Consider the following 21565-nt stretch of genomic DNA (forward strand, 5'->3'; position numbering starts at 1 on the left):
ATCGTCTACTAGTTGCTGCATCGTCGCAATTTCCTGTGGTGGTGGCGAATTTCAAAACTGAAGCAAGTGAATGAAAAAGGCACAAGACCTAAACGGCACAAGTCCTAAAAATCATTTCGCGACACAAGTACTAAATGGCAGAAGTCCTAAACGGCACAAGTCCTAAAAATCATTTCGCGACACAAGTACTAAATGGCAGAAGTCCTAAACGGCACAAGTCCTAAAATTTAGGTCTAGTGCCTATATTTTTGGAATTATGCCGTTTAGGAGTTGTGCCGTTTAGGACCTGAATGCCACCCGTTTATACTTGTAATTAGTGATGAGCGCAAGAGTATTGGTCTTGCAGTTTCTGCAAGACTCTCATGCAAGACCAAGACCAAGGGGTGCAAGATCATGACCAAGACTCTTGCGCAAGAGTCTTGCACAAGTACCAGCTCAATGTTAGAGCGTTCAACTCTGATGCATGGGGTCCCTGGTTCCATCCCAGCTTGCGCCATGTAGGATTTTTAGTGGACAAACACCGTGTGCGTGGGTTTTCTCGGGGTTTCCCCCTTTCCTTCAACTTTCTACATTCCACCATTTTCATTCATTTCTCATCATCGCCCTCTCCCTTAGCCTTGGAGCAGAATCCTGGGATGTTAGTATTGAACATTGGTAATTCCGTACACCATATTTGCCAACTACGTGGGTATGGCCTTGGCTCTGAGGCCCAAGCATCCGTTGAAAATTTTTAATGTGTGCTCATAAAATTAATATCGAAATAACATTTTCATGGCATTGACAAAAACTTACTGCATGTGACCGCAAGTTTGATTTCATAGGCGGATGTTTATACGTTGAATAATAATCAATATAACTTTCAGCCTCCTTACATATACGGCACATCGAGGATTGAGTGATATAACATTATACAACAATAAATAATCGATATTCAGAAGTAAGCTTGATTTTATACAGCTATTTCAAATAACTTGGAGTTTGTTGCCGTTATAAAGATAACCAAGAAAGTTCTGTCACTCTTTCTGGAGGTCTGTGTTCCATTGGTCCTCACATCGTAAGTTAAATGCGAATGGAGATAAGGCAACGGTCAGTTGTTGGTGTGGGTATATCCAACATACTACCTGGTTGTGGTAGTTCAGTTACATCGTAAACTTGCGTAAGAATAGAATGAACATGAGACCTCCACAGAGCGTCATAAGGGTGTGTATGCTGTACGAGTTCAAACTGGAGTCAAACACTGCTGTAGCGGGGCGGAAGATATGCCTGGCTTTTGTTGGGGGTGCCGTGACTAAGAGGGCAGTGCAGCGGTGGTTTAACAAGTTTAAGGACTGTAACGAAACACTCGAACACGCACCACGTGCCAGAAGAGCAACACAAAATGATCTTCAGGCAGCAACTGAGGCGAACAGTGAGGAATAGGACTACAATTCAATGAGTAGAAAAACTATTCGGCAGCACTGCATCAACTTCGAAAGCACTACAAGTTGGGTCGATGGATCCCACACGATTTGACTCCGGCTGGAAGGCAACGCGAGCAGACACCTGTGTTTCTTTGCTGTCTCGTCTGAGGAAGAAGCAATTTCTGGACAAGGTGTTGATAGGTGATTAGAAGTGGGTCCTGAACGAAGATCCAGGCGTCGTCATTATTGGTTAGCGTCGCATAAACCGTTTCCAAAACAGCCGAAAACAGCACTGCATCAAAGGTGTGTTCGGCAGACTGCTCGCGGCATCAGGCATTGGGAACTGCTACTAGCTGGTCAGAGCATCAATGCAACTGTGTAAAAAGCATTTGAACTGTGAAAAAAAATTCAAAACTCTGTAGCCAGCACTTCTGAATTACAAAGGGGTCCTCTTGTTACAGAACAACTCTAAGCCTCACGTGGCTAGGATGGCCCGTACATCATTATAGGCCTTGGATAGAAAACACTATTACACCATCGCCATACTCCCCGGACATTGCACCGTCCGATTATCACCTGTTCCATTCCTTGGACAATTATCTTAGAGGACGTCAGTTCAAATCCTTTATAGAGGTGCAAAATACACTTGATACCTTCTTCGCTTCACGGCCCACCAAATTCTACCGCAATGTAATCCATGGCCTTCCAGAACGTTGGAAAAAGGTTGTCGATGCTGATTAGGACTATTTTTGATCTTCCAGGTGCGTCTTAAGTGGCATACCGATGTTCGAAGGTGGTGGGTAAAAAAGCGATAAAATTTCTTGGTTACCTTTATATTTTGTATTTCTAATATAGGTCAGAAATACTTATAGCAATTGAGTTTACACAAAAGACATAGACAGTTGAGTCGTTTTCAGTTTTTACTCAAATCATTCTTAAATATTAAGAGGTTTGGTTATAATAATTATTATTTTAATTTTTCTCTTTTTTGGCCAATATTGCTAAACGTATCATCATCATCATCATCATCATCATAGCTATTCTGCCATTATTGGCAAGTCACGTGCTCCAACTGAGAAGCTTCTATGTACGGTGGTCCTCAGCTAGTCCCTTCGTCTTGGCGTAGCAATTTTCTTTTTTCATACCTTCCTTCAATAAAGTCTCCTTCGCCCTCCCTCTCTTTCCTTCCTCCATACCCTCTAGCACGTTCCTCATAATACAGTTCCTCCTTAGCCAATGTCCCAACTAGTTCCTCTTCGTCCTCTTAATTATATCTAAAATCCTTCTTTTCTTCTCTACTGCTACTATTTCTAACACCTTCTTACTCGTTTTCCGTTCAATCAAGCTAATTCTCTAATTTTTCTCCATGCCCAAGTTTCAAAAGCTTCCAATTTTTTTCGCCGTTTTTGCCCTATACAAAACATATTGGAATCATTAAAACAAAATCTCAATAGGCTATTTAATTGGAATTTTGTTCAACACAAAGATTACCTAATCGTGGTTGAAATGAAAAAAAAAAAATCTGACGCGTTTAGAATGTAAAAATAATTTTGCAATTCATGGTATTTCAGTAATCTGCGTCGTCTTGATTTTCTACCATGCGTCTCAGAAGTAGCCTCCCAGTTTGGAAACCAGTGGAGTACTGGGTCTGTTAAAAAATATAAAAAGATTACGAAACGTTGCGATTTATCTTATAAGTAGTGAAACGTGGGTACCTGAAGATCATCGCCTATGTTGTACACTATCATCATACTTACACGAAGGTAAACTATATTACATTTAGAAACATACATTGTATTTCCGTTACTACTGGCGCATTGTAGAATTTATTATCTCTTATATCCAGAGTACAATTTACCTATGAAAAGCGTAAGATTTCTTAAATGTAAGACTTGCAAAACGGTTGCAAGCAAGATCAAGACCAAGATTGGGTATGCAAGACCAAGATCAAAGATTCCAGTGCAAGATCAAGACCAATACCACCCTGGTCTTGGTCTTGCATTTTCTCATCACTACTTGTAATACTATTACCATCATGCTGAATGGCAGGGTTCGGCTCGTGCAGTCTCTCGACATATTGATTGTTCCTTGTATCCTCGCTACTCTCATCTTGTATTTTTAGGAATAAAGTATTAACATTTATACACGAAGGAAAAATAGAAGTACGCTATTTTTATATATTATAAGTAATTGATAGTCATGAAACCTTACCGATCCAAAAAAAACGGATTTTTTTATTTAATATACTGGTTCAACTTAGCTGTTGTAAGGAAATATATGTATTTTGCTCCTTCCTCATTTCATTATAAGACCAAGAAGTATATTTGACGTAAATATGATACCTTGTTGGAATTTAAGTCGGTTTCTGTGATCTTATACAAAGAGAAATTCTCTGCGATTCGAAATATCTTTTACATCGAAAGCACATATTAATTTATCAACGTAATTTTCTGTCACCGAAGTTTATCGCATCAAAACAATTATTTGTGAAATTGAAAAATTCAGCATTTTGTTTCTCGGCAAGTAAAACATATTTTAAGCTGCATTTGTTTTTCTTGAAAACAGCTGCGTTGCATATGCTCGCAGCGTTTCGCGGAATGTAACTAAAATATATCTAATATGGAGAGAGAGGAAAGTGCATTTCGCTATTACTTTTATCTAAAATAGATTGAACTATTGCCTTTCGTTATGATAATATCTAAGAATGAAACATTTTAAAAAATCAAATAAACGGTTACTTAAAATTTTCAGATATGGTTAATCAACAAGCTTGATATTGCTTTATAAATCAGTGGCAGTCACAGAAATAATAATAATAATAATAATAATAATAATAATAATAATAATAATAATAATAATAATAATAATAATAATAATAATAATAATAATAATAATAATAATAGAGTCATTGGGGGTGAAGTCGGTAGTCGGGTGAAGTCGGTAGTGTGTAAGGTATGACGAACTGACAACATCGGGTTGAGGCAAGTGAAGGAAGAAAGGTTTGTTTTCGAAACAGTTAGTCATGCTGTATGAGCGAGGGTGAGAAGAAGGAAATTGGATCGCAGAACGAGCATACCACGAAACTTCTTTGTGTGGAAGGAGAGTCACTCATGCCGTTTATTCTTGCTATTATAAGTTTCGTTCTGGAGAACCTAAGGTGTATAATGAGTTGCACGTGTAGTTTTGACTTGCGCATTTTTTCGTGAGGTAAGATAAGGTTTCTGCGTAGAGAGTACATAGTTGTTGTCTTGATGCTTTATGAACTAATAGTAATTTGGCAGAGAAACAACGGTGTAACCTATGTGGGGCGAAGTCGGTACTGTTGTGTGGGGTGAAGTCGGTACGTCTTTTCCATGCTTGTAAAATGAACATTCAGCATGAAAATAAATACAATGTTTGTTGTAGCTGTGTTTGAACCTAACTTGGCCTTAAGATGCTCTAGCATACCGATTACAAACATTGGCACAGAGGGAATTCCCAGTTACACCAGGTGACGTTCGTAGGGCAGCCTTTCGTTATGCTGAATGGTTGCAAATAGACCACCCGTTTAACAAAGCGCGCCGTGGAGCAGGGTATGACTGGTTCCACAGCTTTATGCGTCGCCACCCAGAGCTTTCCATACGGACACCTGTTGGCATATCGCAAGCTCGGGTTTCTGGTTTAACACGGGAAAGACTGGATGACTTTTACAATATGCTGGAAAGGGCATTAATTGAACTCAATCTTCAAGATAAGGGTGCAAATGTGTTCAATGTAGATGAGACTGGATTGCTTCTGAACAACGAGCCTCCAGACGCAGTCGTCGCTAGAAAAGGGCAACGTGATGTTGTGTCGCTTACATCCAAGGAAAGGGAGGAGAACGTAACAGTGATTGCGTGCTGCAATGCTACGGGCATGTTTCTCCCACCGTTTGTGATTTTCAAAGGGAAACGATTAAAGAACGAATATCGTGATGGCTTACTACCAGGCTCCAAAGTGCTAATGTCGGATTCTGGTTACGTCAACGACGTTGCGTTTCTAGAGTGGCTAAAACACTTCGTCAAACACAAACCACAGGGGCTTTGTTTACTTCCCATGGATGGCCATGCAGCCCACACAAAACATTGGAAGTACTGGCGTACTGCCTTGAACACGAAATCACAGCTCTGTGTCTTCCGAGTCACACGACTCATGCTTTACAACCATTAGACAAAGCTGTATTTCGCCCTCTTAGTTTATTCTTTAAACAAGCTTGCAACCAGTGGGTATTCTCAAACCCAGGAAGATCACTAACAAAAGTGCAGTTCGGTCAGCTACTGAATCAGGCATGGGGGAAAGCTGCCACAGTGGGAAATGTTGTAGCAGGTTTTACTACAGCTACTGGCATATTTCCATTGAACAGACTGGCCATTAGTGATGACAAAATTATCGACGTCTCTGTAACGAACGCGTCTCATGAAGAAAGAAGGCTAGACAATAAGCAACCGACAAGACAGGAATCACAGGTCACGCTTGGAGTGCGGGAGAGTCTGCCTTCTCCTGCAAAGAGAGCTTCACACAAGACAGGGAAAAGAGCCAGGCAGGGCACGGAAATAATTACTTCCCCCGATCATATTTCACAGCTGACAGGGCAACGAGGTAAGTTTGCACATAGACCTACACCTAGGTCTCTTCAGTTGGCGGTGGCAAATACTCAAGACAATGCGGCATGTACTGCCGATTTTGCTGACAACAGAAACATCTGTGAGTTTTGTGGACAACCATACAGCAAAGAGACATGTACCAAATTCTTGGAGTGGATACAGTGCCAAAGTTGCGACACCTGGTATCACGAACACTGTGTCGGTGCTTTTTATAAAAAACAGTTTGTTTGTGGTAAATGTTAAACTGAATGTTTGTAGTGGAATTTTGTCTACAATGTTGAATTGAAAGTGTGCTTGAAGGTGGAAAATTTCTAGTGATGATGTAGTGAGATATAATGACAAAGTAGTGGTACGTAGTAGAACATATGATTAGTAATAAACATGTACCCAGTTCACCCCATGCACCTACCGACTTCACCCCCACAAACGGGGTGAAGAGGGTAAGTCGCCGACTTTTCTTTTTCTCTCTTTCCTCACTTTATTGTTTCACACTTGTACGTCCATTTCCATTGAGTTTATAGTAAAAAGTTCACTGTATCTAGCATGAGTTTTAATTTTCAAATAACTATCTGCATAAGCACAGTGTAGTGCATTTTATCCTTAATACACCGACTTCACCCCCAATGACTCTAATAATAATAATAATAATAATAATAATAATAATAATAATAATAATAATAATAATAATAATAATAATAAATAAAAAATAAAAGGAATTCACAGTCATTTCTTTCCAAACTTCATATTACCTCTGAATAAAACATTCAAGTGACAGCGCCATGCTCAATATCTCCTAGAAGTGTTAAAGTTGCATTTTATACATTTTTTTTATCATTTGTGCATTAAAATTATAATAATGTTTGTTTCTATTGTAAAAATTGATCACGAGCTACATAATAATAATTAAGGGCAGATATCTCAAGTTTCTAATATTTATATTTTCTTGTACAAAGGTCTTATGAATTAAAAAAAAAACTTATTTTTTCGATCATTCTCTAATAAAAATAACATGAAAAGGAAACTTCTAAGTAGGAAGTTGATAAGATGTAGCAGCCATACCTTGAGTTGTCAATGTAAAATACAGTGTTACTTCCAGGTATACACTCTGTAAATAAAAAATAGCGACACCTCAATTCTCAAACTAACTTACACAGAAAACCATAATTGCAGCCCGTTAGAAGAGGAATAGAAGGAAATGAAGAGCGGGATAGTTCATTTGCATTATCTGTGATACTTGTGGTGTACGACATCACTTGCCAATTGTTTGTGTAATTGTAATATTTTCGGTAGATGGCACTGAGTGCTTCTCGTAAATTATTGTAGTGAGAATTCTCCATTGCATTTCTGATGTGTAGGCTGAGGTAAATAGCATTTTATGATTGTTCTTTGCTTTCTCACTGTTTGGAAAGTGTAAAGTGGTAATATTGTTGTTGTGTAGCGCTGTTTTTGTGTGATATTGTTGCTACATGTGGACTGTAAACAGGAAGGATGGGTAAGAAATGTGACTTGTCGCCATGTGAACAAGATATAATTCTTGCTTTGCACAGCTAAGGCAAATCTCTAAGGGAGATAGATGGAATAGTAAAAATCCATCATTCAACGGCAGGAAGAATAATTCACAAGCGGAAACAGCATAATAAATCGTTCCTCGTCAACAGTGTGAAAGAAAAAGAAAGCATCACCCAGAGCCGATCTCTAAATGAAATTAATAGCACTGCAGATTTAAGGAATGATTTCCCCAAAAATCGCTTCTGTAATTTGACTTAATCTTGGAATTGCAGTTACTCGTACAACTTTATTGTCTTGATTGCGTAAAGAGGATATTACGAAGAAGAAACCGCGTAGAAAGTCGAAACTGACAAAAACACAGAGGACTTAAACATGTAGGTTTGTGAGTCGATATGCAACTTGGACTTATGATAACTGGAAGCACGTCTTTTCTTTGTTGAAAAGAAGTTTAGCATAGTGGGAAACGATGGTGGAGTGAAGTTGTGGATACGAACGAGCAAGGAACTTGACAAGGATTTTGTTTAAGAGATACAAATATTCAGTTACTCAGTGATGGTATGGACTTGGTTCACCGCTAAAGACGTCAGAACGATGGATATGTGTGAAGGATCGTTTGATGCACGAAAATATCTTCAAATTCTGGTACGTAAAGTTTTTACAAAAGCTAAAGATGACTTTTCTGAAGAAAATATGCATTACTTCCTTTTCCAGGATGATAATGCTTCATGTCACCGAGAGAAAATCGTTAATACATGGTTTAAGAATATGACTATTTAGAACCTCATGAGGCCTCCGAACTCACCTGACATGAATCCAATTGAAAATTTGGGTCGATATGAGAAGAAGATTCAATAGACAACTATCTCGAATAAAATGAAATTCAAGGAACAGATAATCCGGGTGTAATTCCGTGAAATCGAGGTAGCATTTTACAATAGAATTGTCACCAAAGGACCCCAATGATTCGATGCACTGCAGAAAGCCCATGGTGCACATACAAGATATAGTTTGCTCTATTGTACTTCCCCATGTTCGTACACAATATATCTTACCTTTAAGAAGTTCCATTTCTTGTTTTCTGCTATTGTTGTTGATCTTTTTCACTTTTATGTATAACTCTTCCTGTAAACGATTTTGCTCAAAACACACATAGCTACTTGTATAAGCATATAAATTCACTAAATTCATGTCAAAAGCCTGAAACTGTGGCGCAAGTATTAAGAATGAACTGCTCATTGGGAATATTTATTGTAGTATTATCAGGAATTCGTGTAAAAAATCAAATTAGTTAATGTATGTTGCGAAAACCATATCAGAGCAAGTGTCGCTATTTTTTCTTTACAGAGTGTAGTTCCTGGAGGACTATGCTCCCCTCCTCAACCCCAGTGTTGTCCAACTGTCCCTTAAAGATAGTGACTATATGTCGCTCTTCTTCAGGGTACTTTATCAAATAGAGACTCAGTGTAGCCGCTTCACAATTTGAATTCCCCTCCTCCATGGGAAAAAAATATATATATGGAAGTCTGAACACGAAGTCAACCATAATACTCAGAAAGGAAAATTAGAGAGAGAAAGCGAATTGCATAAACAAAAGGAATTTTCTTCTTATCTTTCTTATTAAGATTGCATAAGGGATTGAATTAGGAATTTCTCTGAGATAGGGGTGCTTTTCATTGGAGGGGAGAAAGAAAGCATACTATCTTTACTGAAGTCTATAGAAGTTCAGACGACATTACATGGAAAGTTTTAATTTATAAAATTAAGACAGGATATGAATGATTGGAGTTCGCGCTTTGCAGTTGGGAAGTTAGTGTTGTATTTAAATTTAACACATTGGTTTTCAAATTTCCCAAGTAATTACTATCTGCGAAGTGAATTGAACACACCCTAGAAGTTTTCGGATTTAAGATAAGTTGTCCTGTCTTCTTCACTTTCGAATCTGCTCCCGGCGAACGATAGGAGGATTTTGCAGAAAGCAAATTTTAAAAAAGTGAACATGTTTTGTCTTAGAAACATTTCGTCTGCTTGCAATAGCACAACTAGAAGACACTTCTCATACAGTTAAGGTATTATTCTCGTAGTATGCATGACGTCCAAGTGAGATTCCGCTTACCACACAATTTTCCTTTCGCCAAGACAACGTTTTTCTTTCTTTCTTTATATATATACAGGGTGGTAGGAAACTTCACCGACAAAATTCGGGAGGTGATTCCCGACACCAAAACAAGAAAAAAGTCCTTTTGTACTTTTCTCTAGGACATAATTTCGGAACTACATGATGCCGAAAACGGGGCAAAATACACTTTAGAGCGCTATATCTCCTCTATTTCGAATGATAGAGGCAAGGCGGCATGGTCACCTCAAAGGAACGAAACCTGCTCTATTCAAAGATGGGTATGTCACAATCGTGAAATCAGTGCACAAGGGATTCCCCAAAGGAGCGTAGGGACTCCCGGATAAACTGTCAGGTAAAGATACGTCAAAATAGGCATGAATGGATAAGTTTCCCACCTGGTAACCATAATTAGTTGTAACCATGTCGAGATCTCACAGACGAATTGATGGACGCGTCATATTAGGTATGTCTGGTTGCATAACCACCAGGTACTGATGGTGACCAACAATGAAGTTGTGGATATGAAGTGTGGGTGAATACACTTCGGGGGTGACTCCACAACTGGAAACAAGGAAACAAGTCATGAATAGAAGTCGAAAGAGGCGGCATGTTCTAGCAGGAACCGTGCGAAAGATCGCCCACACACCGTGGGTAAAGTAGAATATCTCCCGAACGAATTGAGATAGTGACGTCGTCCACAAAATGGGAAAGAAAATCATACTTAAGGGAACTGATGGTACAAAATGAATGGAGCAGATGAAACTGCGCAATGGGAGTCCATATAGGAAGAAGGGGATTCCGCAAAGCAGACATGGTAAGGGCAGTGAAAAGTGAAACAGACGTATGTACTATGACGTGTTACGTATGGCTTACGTACGAACTGTGGGGTGAGTGCTGGAAAAGTGGGGATTCTCCATTGCAGCGTCAGGGACCAATTCAAGGGAACACCGCTGGACTTGGGTGTTGATGCAGCGGTTCCGCAACAAGCAGAGTACGCAGGCATTGCAAGGCCGAGAATCGCTGTAGGCCCTACCGAGTAGGCAACTGAGGCAAGGAAGACATGGGCAAAAGTAAGCATACGTACAGGCAAACATGGACTGTATTGTCAAGGATGATACACTACAGCTCGTACTGGTGTCCGTGATAAATAAGTATCACAAAGAATGGCATTAAAGGTTTCAGAAGTCTTACAACAGTCTTACCTGCGGCAACACTAAAGAAGATGCTCAAAATGACGTCCATCACTCTGAACACAGGCATTCCGACGTCGTCGCACAGACCAGCGCACACGTCGAAACGTGTCTGGTTCTTCCCGTAAAGCGTCACAAGCGGCTCGGATGCGTTGTTCCAATGTTTGGAATCAGGTACCGGAGTAGCATAAACAAGAGTTTTGAGATGCCACCATAAATAAAAATGCAGAGGGTTTAAATCCGGCGACCGGGCAGACCATGACATAGGACCGCCACGGCCGATCCACTTGCCCGGGAAAACAGTGCTCAAATAATCACTCACGGGGAGACAGAAATGCGCCGGGGCACCATCGTGCATATACCAGATACGTTGTCGTAAGACCAACGGCACATCCTTCAGAAGTGTAGGAAGTATCTCGCGCATGAAGTTCAAATAGGCCCAGTGAGTCGTTGTGGAAGAACAACTGGCCCATTGAGATGGTCACCCCAGAATCCCTGTCCAAACGTTGATACGAAACTAGTGCTGGTGGCGGGCCTGTACCATTCCATGTGGATTATCCACAGACCACAGATGACTATTATGAAAATTCTGGATACCATCCCTTCTAAATTGGGCTTCATCTGTGAACAAAATGGAGGAGAGAAAACCGACAATTGTTGCCATCAAATGGAGAACCTGATTACAAAAGTCCAGCCTGGGAGCAAAATCCCTGGCGATAGACCCTGTACCCGTTGCAAATGTTAAGGGTAAAAATTGTTGGCATAAAGGATCGACAACACCCTCTCATGACTGGCATTATGCTGACGGGCAAGGTCCCTGGAACTTACACTCGGGTCATCGAGCACATGTCGTAAAATACGGTCTTTGGCATTCACACAGTACGTTCCTCACCTGGTCTTCCCGTGTCATACATGGCAGGGTGAAACGTTCCGGTCTCACACAAACGACGAAACAGCGTTGCAAATGTTGTATGATGCGGTTGGCGTCTATTGGGATATCGATCGTTGTATAATCGGGCTGCCTGCCTACCATTTCCATGTGCTTCTCCATACACAAAAATCATCTCGGCCTGTTCTTAATTGGTGTAATGGGTCATTGTCACAACACACTACTCTATGAACGTGATTCACAACACACAACGTAGTAGTTGCCCACTTCAACTTCACGGATGACTTTGACAGACAAGGTAGGTCTGCTAAATGGTGATGTATTGTTTGTTGGTTCTACACTCAGTGTTTCTTCCCTGCTAACTCCTTGTGCATCGGAATGACCTGGACTGGCAACTTGGGGGTCCTCTCGAGGCAAATCAACGAAGTACGTATGTAGTGTGGGCCGTATGGTAGCTATGCCCCTCTGTTTGTGATCGTGCAGTGTTCCCGAAAATAGTCAATGTTTTGCTGTCAGCAGTGTTCGAATAAACGAGGGGGTGCAGGGGAAATCACCCTCACGTAAAAGCTTATCCCGGCTTATATAATGAAAATAACATAGTATCCCTGTCAGGAATAATTAATACTACTGCATTGTTGATTACCATCAGTACCTGGTGGTTATGGATCTTCACCACAGGGAAATGAAACTACCGCTAATTTTAAAGTTTTTTATAATATCTTGAAAACAAATAACATTATTGGAAAAACAAAAACATAGTGAACTAGATAATATTCTGCAAGTGATACCGTCATCACAACTCACCCATCTTCTTTCGGTGTGCCGCTATTTACACAACCCGCAAAAAATGCTAAATCTTTCAGCAGTTGCAAATGGAAAACAGATGAGTGAGTTGTGATGACGGTATCACATGCAGAATCATAATATCTAGCGCACTATGTTTTTGCTTTCCCAATATTTGTATTTATTTTGAACATATTACAGAAAAACTATAAAATTAGCGGTAGTTTAATTTTCGCTGTGGTGAAGACGCTTATGGAACCACACATAGCAAATGTGACGTGTCCACCATTTCGTTTCTGTTTGAGATCTTGGCATGGTACAACTAATTATGGTTACCACTTGGGAAACCTATCCATTCACGCCTGTTTTGACGTATCTTTACCTGACAGTTTATCCGGGAGTCCCTACGCTCCTTTGGGGAATCCCTTGTGCACTGATTTCACGATTGCGACATACCCATCTTTGAATAGAGCAGGTTTCGTTCCTTTGAGGTGACCATGCCGCCTTGCCTTTATCTTTCGAAATAGAGGAGATATAGCACGCTAAAGTGTTTTTTGCCCCGTTTTCTGCATCATGTAGCTCCGAAATTATGTCCTAGAGAAAAGTGCAAAAGGACTTTTTTTCTTGTTTCGGTGTCGGAAATCACCTCGCGAATTTTGTCGGTGGAGTTTCCTACTACCCTGTATATATATATATATATATATATATATATATATATATATATATATATATATATATATATATATATATATATATATACATGGTAAGAATAGCCCCCTCAAAGTCAAACGTCAATACGGTCGCCATGGACAAGAATATTATTTTTTAAAAAACTTACAAGTTTACAATTTCTTTAGTTTCGAAAAGTAAAATTTCAACTTTGAGTTTTGTTGTGCAGAGAATGAAGTTACCTTTTCTCCTACTGTCTTCTACTGCCATTAGATTTACTTTCAAAAAGTCAAGAAATTCTCTTTGTTGTTTTAAACTTGGAGCAAACCAGATTGGTGATTCCTCTCCAGCTGCTTCTTTCATACCTTGTTCTAAATTAAATAAGAATTGAATATGAGCGCTAGTGTCAGGATAACCTGCTTCTTCCAATTCTAAACACATAGCCTGATGGTGTGGTATTCGATGTCTGTTACGTGGAAAAGAAAATAATGTATAATTTAGTTACGTTGCAAAAATATTATTTGTTCTAACTAAATACTAAACACGAAGTGTTGTATACATTAATAACAAACGTGTACTAGATAAAAGTTTCAAATACAATGCCGAAAGCCATGTTATATGAAGTTACATTAGCCTTAGTATGAAGATATTTTAATGATCACGATTCGTTATTTTTATGATTATCATAATAAAACAATTCTGATGTTTTATGAAGAATCTTAATTTTAACACTATTACACACTTGAAATATTATGTATATTTTGACTAAAAGCATACAGTTTGTATTTCACGCTTTAATTGAAATTCAGCACAAAATTCAAGAGCAAATATATGTGAGCTTGGGAAAGCAATATGCAAATAAATCTATAATCACTTCGCATTCTACGTATCATTAAATATCACACACTTATTCGCGCGATGTATTTAAACATAATCCCTTAAGTGAAGTGCTTAAATCATATAGTGACCTGAACAAAAAAGTGTAACCGCTTAATAATATAAAGCAGCACATTTTCCCTTACATATACTTACAGCTCCTTCGTGGCTAAGCGGTTAGCGTGCGCGCCTTTGGCGTGGGACACTCGTGTTCGATTCCCGGCGGCAGCTCATACGGTTCAGATTCCACGTTAATCAGCAGGTCCCGTCTCATATAGCCTCGCTGCTGAAAAGGACTTTAAACTCGAAATCAACTCAACTCTTACATGTACTTTTTTTAATGCTATTGCGTATGCAATTGACATTTCCTTTTAAATTCGACCTCTACGTTTGCAGCACTGCAAGTAGGTAAGAGTATACTTGTGATGCAACATGTGATTGGTTGAAATTAATTAGTAATAATTAATTAATTATTATTAATGCGTCTAATAGTATAACTAATTAAAATACTTATATATGAAAAAATTGCATTAAAAATTTGACAGCAAATATGAATTGTTATATAAATTATAATAAGCATGAACTGATTTTTGTATTTATTCGGTTACGCATACGAACAATGAAATGTTTAAAAGAATTGCAATTATTTTTATTATTAAACTAGGAATAACTAGCGTGGAATTGAATTTTGAATCATAATCTGGTTGCCGTTGAAGAAAAGAATCGGCGGCGGTGTGAGAAAATACAGTATATGCAATTAATTTACTGTTATTAGAACATTCTCGGCGAAATTTAATTTCATCGGGTTTATGTCATTATGAAAAAGAAATGTCCAAACTTTAGAAATATGTCTACTTATTTAGTCTAAGAAATCAAGAGAGGACTGTTTATTATATATACCTTTATTTGATTAATATAGCGACTTTTGTGGATAAGACTTGACTTCTTTTATAATAACCATCGATAGCTCTAGAAAATTTAACATCCGCTTACTGAAAAAAGAGTTCTGGAAATTTCATATGCAAAGAATTCGGAAACCTATGCCTTTTAAAAGAATCATTTGTTTCGCTAGACACCAGACCGAAGCGCAACGGCGAGAGCGGATTTCATTCGGACAGAAAAGCAGTAAGGGAATGTACTGCAAGTCGTTGAGGAAGAGAGAGAGGAAAAAACTGGGTGACAGAACACGGTAGAATGGTCTGGAATTATGTAGATTGGTGTAAATACAAATGTAAATGTGTGGACTGTACATTCTGAAACATGTCGTTAACAAATGCAATTACGTAGCTGCAAGAAAATATTCAGTCTCGATGGAAAGTTTGATAGAAGGTAGAAAATTAGTTCTAAATACAAATTATATATTGTTTTCCTTTGTTTTTTTTTTTTTTTTCAAGAAAACGTAATGCTCGTTAGTGCTTTTCTGCTATGTGAATTGTATATTGGCGTTTTTCGTAGTACTATTTAACATGAATGGGATTCGTTATTATGAACGTGCACATGAAATACTTGTAACCGTTGAGTACGGGGAAAGAAGTTGTATTTAAACTAAGTGTATTATTATTTTTCTTGCTTAGACACAAGATTATACTACACAAGAAGCGTCTGATCCCACCGATAATCGAAGCCCCGTGCGCTAAGCAAATAGCTCGGCGAAAGTTAGGTGTGTTAAAGTGGATTTTGTTGTATTTAACCTACGGGAGTCGTATAAAGTTCAGAACAGCACAGAGGCAATACGAGACTGGGCATCTAATCTACGGGAATCGAATCGAGAAACTTTCCTGCTTTTAATGCTATATAGCTCGATGGGTTTTAGGTATATGTAAGCATGACTAAACGCAGCACCGAGACGTGGAATTACAACTTAGCCTTGTATTTGATTCACACACTAGGAGCCAACCCTGAGGTCTCTCGCATCGAAAGCCATTTTATTAACCATATATATAGGGAACTTTGGAATGGCTTAGAGTTTTTTTTAACGCAGCATCAACCCCCAAGATTGATCACCCTCTGCCAGGATTGTGCACAAAAAAGAAGGTGTAGTACAAGTTTCATAATTTCAAATCAAAAGAAAAGTTAGGAAGATAAAAAACCCGAGATTATTTTGTTACATTTTAAAAATATTTTTAATACGAAAATCGTAATACGGCAAGTAAATACTTGTTATTTCTGTCATTCTAGTTTCTCTGCCTAGTGAAGCAATAGGAAAGTAATGTAAGACACAAGAGGGTAAGTACTGATTAAAAGTAAAGAAGAAGAAAATAATTTTGGAATAAACTCTGATCAAAAGAAAATAACATTCGTTAAGTAAATTATTATTATGAATGGTTTCTGTTTCTTTTTGAGTTTTTTGTAACGGAAAGCTTAAGGTTAGGATTACGTATTTGCTCACTTTTTTTTTTATCAATATATACGTATATTTAATGCACTTTGCACTGAAACGGAGTTTTATTATAATTCAGACGTGAATGCTATTGAATATATCTTTCAAGAAAGATTAATAGGGCTAGGTACTCATACTCCTGATCATCTCTTAGAAACCTGGGAGCAGGTTGTTCAGCTCTAATCGTCACGGTAAAATGAACACCAGAGATTGCAAGTAATCTGCTTTCGCTATTGTGTCACTATTTCAATACCCATGAACATGTACTCAAAGGTGCATGCTCAGGTGCGGGTATTATTGAATTATTTGAGCATTTTTTTTTTCCGTAACGAACATGTATGATGCATCTCTCATGATATTTTTACAATACACGTCTCGTTTAAAAGGTATTTAGATAGAGTGGGTGATAAATGTGTATCTGACGTTTCGGATTCACTACATGCAAGAATAATGTTTAATACCCAAACTGTTCCGTAGGAGGGGAGAAGGCAATTAACTTGACTGATCATTATTGGACGAAATTAGTTTGGATTGCTTTATATTAGAAATTCAAAAGTCCGGAACGAATTATGATTGATTTTAGAGAGATGTTGCGGCAAAAGCTGAAGGAAACAGAAGAAAAATGCACGTGTAGTTCTTTTGAATATTGCTCATTATTCAGGGGATATGCAAACCGCAACACCTCAAACCCGCAATGTGTGGTCAAAGTGGAAATGAAACAAAACACAATACATTTCAAATTGTGCAGAAAAGCGTGAATGATTGTCTCGTTTTAATATAAAGGGAGTGGAAGTTGTTTTAAAGCAAACTGAACAGCGGTGTATAGAGAGGATTCTAGCTAGCTTAAGATATGGTAGGATGACAAACTAGAAACAATTGTTAACTACGCTTCATGTATATAAACAAACTATACTGTATAATGAAATATGTACTTCCATGGCATATATTACGCATTCCATTATGGAGTACCCGTTTAATATCGTCCTTCGATATCCACTTGCAAATACCTTTATCGGCTTATGAATTAATTCCGACATAAATATAAATGGTAAATAAAGATTCGTGTGATGGCGTAAACATCAGGACTTAAATGCTCACGTTCTCCTAAGAACGGTGGAGAACGTACTTAATAGTAATGAATCCTTTCTATTTGGAGACGAAATTGAACTTCAATTCGATTTAGCCAACGGAATGCATGGTCAGGGAAAGGCAAAGTGCTAGAGTACGGAAATATGCAGACAAGACGCTTCTTTTTAACAAAATATGTAGGGTCTAGCATTGCGAATGATATGCTTTACCTTTCAAAGTCATTTGTATATTGTATTATCAAACATGAACAAAGCAGTGCTGTACTATATAATTTAACTCATTCTTCGCGGTAAAGTAAAACCGATAAATTGTATGAGGAAACGAAGATGTATGCAGACAGAAAACAGGATTTTCATTTAAATTATGTTGTTACATTTCAGAATCACTTGCTGAAACGTAAGCATCACATTACAGTTTGTGAGTTACAGGGTGATTCAAGAACAACAGCGATATATCCACGAATATTGGCAGAGAAAAATATTTATACTGTATGAAAGTGGGGACACGGTCGGGAATTTCCAGCCTATTAAGAATATTACCCCTTTATGGATAGCGGCATAGCATAAGGGAACGCCGGTATGTTCGACATAACCTGTTAATAAGAACAAGTACGTATTTCATTATACAGTATACTTTGTTTATATGAAGCGTAGTTAACAATTGTTTCTAGTTTGTCATCCTACCATATCTTAAGCTAACAAGAATTCTCACTTGTTTATAACTAGGTCTCATGTTATTTACCTGTAGATATATTGTAAAAATTACCAACACATCCAGCAACATAGATAATCTAATTTCCTAACATGTATGAATTAAGATCATGTTTACTATTCGTCTTTTATGCAACTCCCTGTATACATACGTGAAACTAAAGTAACAACTACGTTGCTGTATTTCCAATATTATGATTTAATTTCCCTTTATGTTTCTGTATATTCTATAGTACCTTAATTTTATATATTCTGCGCTAACGTAGATAATTATACTCTGTGTATCTAAGTGTATGTACGAAATCACGTCCCTAGCCTGTATGTACACTCATGTCCAAAATTATTGTCGCATGTCTATAAATATGTTGTTGTAGGAATATAATTTGATAACGAATTCGCCCGGTATTTTTTATGATGTTAGTATGTGTATAATCGGCAAAGACATGTATGTGACAAATTTGATGTCAAAAGAGCAGTAAATAAGAACAATAAAACGAAAATAAAATGTTCTTGTCCATTTAGCAACAATTTATTCTATTGATTATAATTTTTGTATTTATAATTCTTTTTCTATGAAATTTAACACAAATATACATTTTCCGATTATACACATAGTATCAGTATTAAAAACACCCTTCAAAATAATTACCAAATTATATTCCTACAGGAAAACAGTTATAGACATGCGACAAGAATTTTGGACATGAGTGTACATAGCCTCAAGAGTTATCTCATAATCATAACTTAATCTTCCATAGTTTGTATATATCACTTAGTCTATCTTTTGTTGTAAATACCAAATATTGTCTCGTTATAATATTTTTAAAGATCACTTAGAGATAAATCTAATGCCTATTTCTGTACTCTACTTAAATCTCTAAAACGTAACATTTTGTTTTCGCGAAGCTTAAAATAAAGTTTGAAGATGATGTTAATCTTATTTGGCTCGGAAGGTTTTAAAATGATTTCAACTAACACACAGACGGAATGAGTAGGAACTGACTGCAGTTGACAGGAAAACTTAGTGAATTAAACTTTATATTCATTTTTAATTTCATTACAATCATGCCTACTATTAGATACTACTTTATCATATGCACGTCTATTATTATAACTTCGTACGCTAATCTCCCTCCTCGTCTTCTATTAACTATTCCTTTCTATTAAGTAATCCCGTAGCCAACATCATAATGTGATGACCTATCACTGATGTATGAAACTCTTCTATTAGCTCTTACTTTTCCATGTAAATAAAACTCTCACTTTATTTTGTACTCTTAATTACTTATTATCCTAAGAGTGCCTTATTTTCTTTATTATATTCACCTAACACTTTCTATAATATGCGATTAGACTTTTATACAATTTCTAAGCTGCTTGATTATTTCTTCTTTCTGTTTGTACTTGTTTAACTTATTTACTTCAAAATTAAGCTTATTTCTTTTTTTATTCTTGCGTCTATATAATTACTAAATTACTTGTTTCTGGTGAACTTTCCTTTGTTCTTTTCTTTACTATCTATCCTAGTATTATTCCTTTCCTTCTATTTTCTCTCGTCTTCTCCTTTAATTTAATGGTCTTCTTTCTTCAACTAACGTCTCTTCTATTGTAAGCAAAGATTTTCTCTTTTGTTCTTTAATACGTCAAAAATTCATTCCTTCCCTACTAAACTAACATCTTTAACATTATTTCTCAAAATCATGTCTAGTGTAATTTAATTTACTTTAATTACTTTACTAATCTCATATGGTTCCTCTGTATGTTATGTTATATTCTCTACTATGTAATTTCCTTATGATACCTAACAATAACATGTTTATTAAAACTTACATGAACTATTAATATTCACTTGAACTATTAATTAGTAATTCTGAAATCTAAATGAAAATATAAACAAAGTATTATATAGTATTTACTGGATGAAAACTTTATAACTGTTTTCATCCAGTAAAATTACTAAAATAGTTAGATGCACGTTATTTTGGGACTAATATAATTACACATCATTTTGTAAAGTTGTTTAAAGTTAGAATAATAATACTAATATTAACATTTGTACGATGATAAGAACATAAATATTTATATGTATGAATAATTTAATATTACTAACTTTTTATTTATGTATGATAATACTAATATGTATTTGGCTAATGTTAATTTGTATATATGTATAATAATACTAATATATTTATTTTAATAATTGAATAATTAATAGTACTAATAATTATATGTGTAAGAGAAAGTTAACTTTCAATTGAATTTTTAGTTCTTATTCGCAAGAATAATTTTCATTGTGAACATATTAAAAGCTACAATTATTAGGAGATCATTTTAGGAACTACTTTTACTAACAATTTTATTATGTGGTCAAATTACTTAGACGGTATAAATTTCCTGAGTTTAATTCGTTGGCATTTAACTGTTGAAGTATTAGAATGGAATATTTACTTTTTCAAATTAAATTAATTATTATGAATTACGAATTAAGATATGGAAGATATTAACTTAGTTTACAGAGAATTGAAATCCGACATTAAATTGTTTAAATATTCACATCTTATTATTTCAAGAAATGAAAAGGAATAATGTTAAAAACATCCTCAATAGCAATGAGAAGCTTTTTCGGGGATTTTTTGGGGTTCGTTACGTAAATCTGCCGAAAGAAAGAAGTAAGAATCGAGCATAAAAAATATCTCCCATTAGCAAACATTCTAGAAGAAAAGACAATTCTTATGAAAATACTGTCTCACAAAGATTTTTATTATGAGGATGGAAAGGGCCGATGGGCGAATTTAGCAACTATACGAACTAATGAAATATCTTGAACGTTTGTTATAGAAATCAGTAAAAATTTGTAAAGAAATGAAATTGGAACGAGTATATGTAAGAGTTGTACATAGAAGGAAAATTCGGTAAGTGCGTATATGTGTTTGACAGTTATGTCACATCATTGGAATATTCAGTCTAGAAATAAATTCGTGTGAGGTAACTTTAATTCTGTAACTTTAATTTCGAATATTCCTTGTTTAACTAAGTGCGAGAAGTATTCGTCTATTTTTTATATTTCGAGAGGTAGGTGCATATCCACATATATACTGAAGTTCATATTCAATTTAAGAAATTTTCTTTTCAAAAATGACAAAATGTCAAAATTTAATTTCCATATCTTTCATAAACTATGCCTTATAGAAAAAATGGATTTAACGACCGTGATAATCTATACTGACATAAACAAAAGTCTGATGAAGATCTGAGAAAGGAGAAAAACATGGAAAATCTGACTTGCTGTATAATAGTAGCCCCTTGAAAACCGACGAAACTTCGAATAATGT

General features: G+C 36.6%; 1 protein-coding gene across 2 annotated transcripts in view; it reads right to left on the reverse strand.

Annotated features, from left to right (window-relative positions):
- LOC145680887 (uncharacterized) overlaps positions 1-21565 on the reverse strand; it is a 116772-nt gene that overhangs the window by 73272 nt on the left and 21935 nt on the right. For both annotated transcript variants that reach the window (XM_081752039.1, XM_081752040.1), the window contains one exon: positions 13421-13644. In XM_081752039.1, coding sequence (XP_081608165.1) covers positions 13421-13644 — 224 coding nt within the window. The remainder of the gene's footprint in view (positions 1-13420; positions 13645-21565) is intronic.

The sequence above is a fragment of the Thermobia domestica genome, chromosome 3 (genome assembly GCF_964235325.1).
Source record: "Thermobia domestica chromosome 3, izTheDome1.hap1.1, whole genome shotgun sequence".
NCBI lineage: Eukaryota > Metazoa > Arthropoda > Insecta > Zygentoma > Lepismatidae > Thermobia > Thermobia domestica.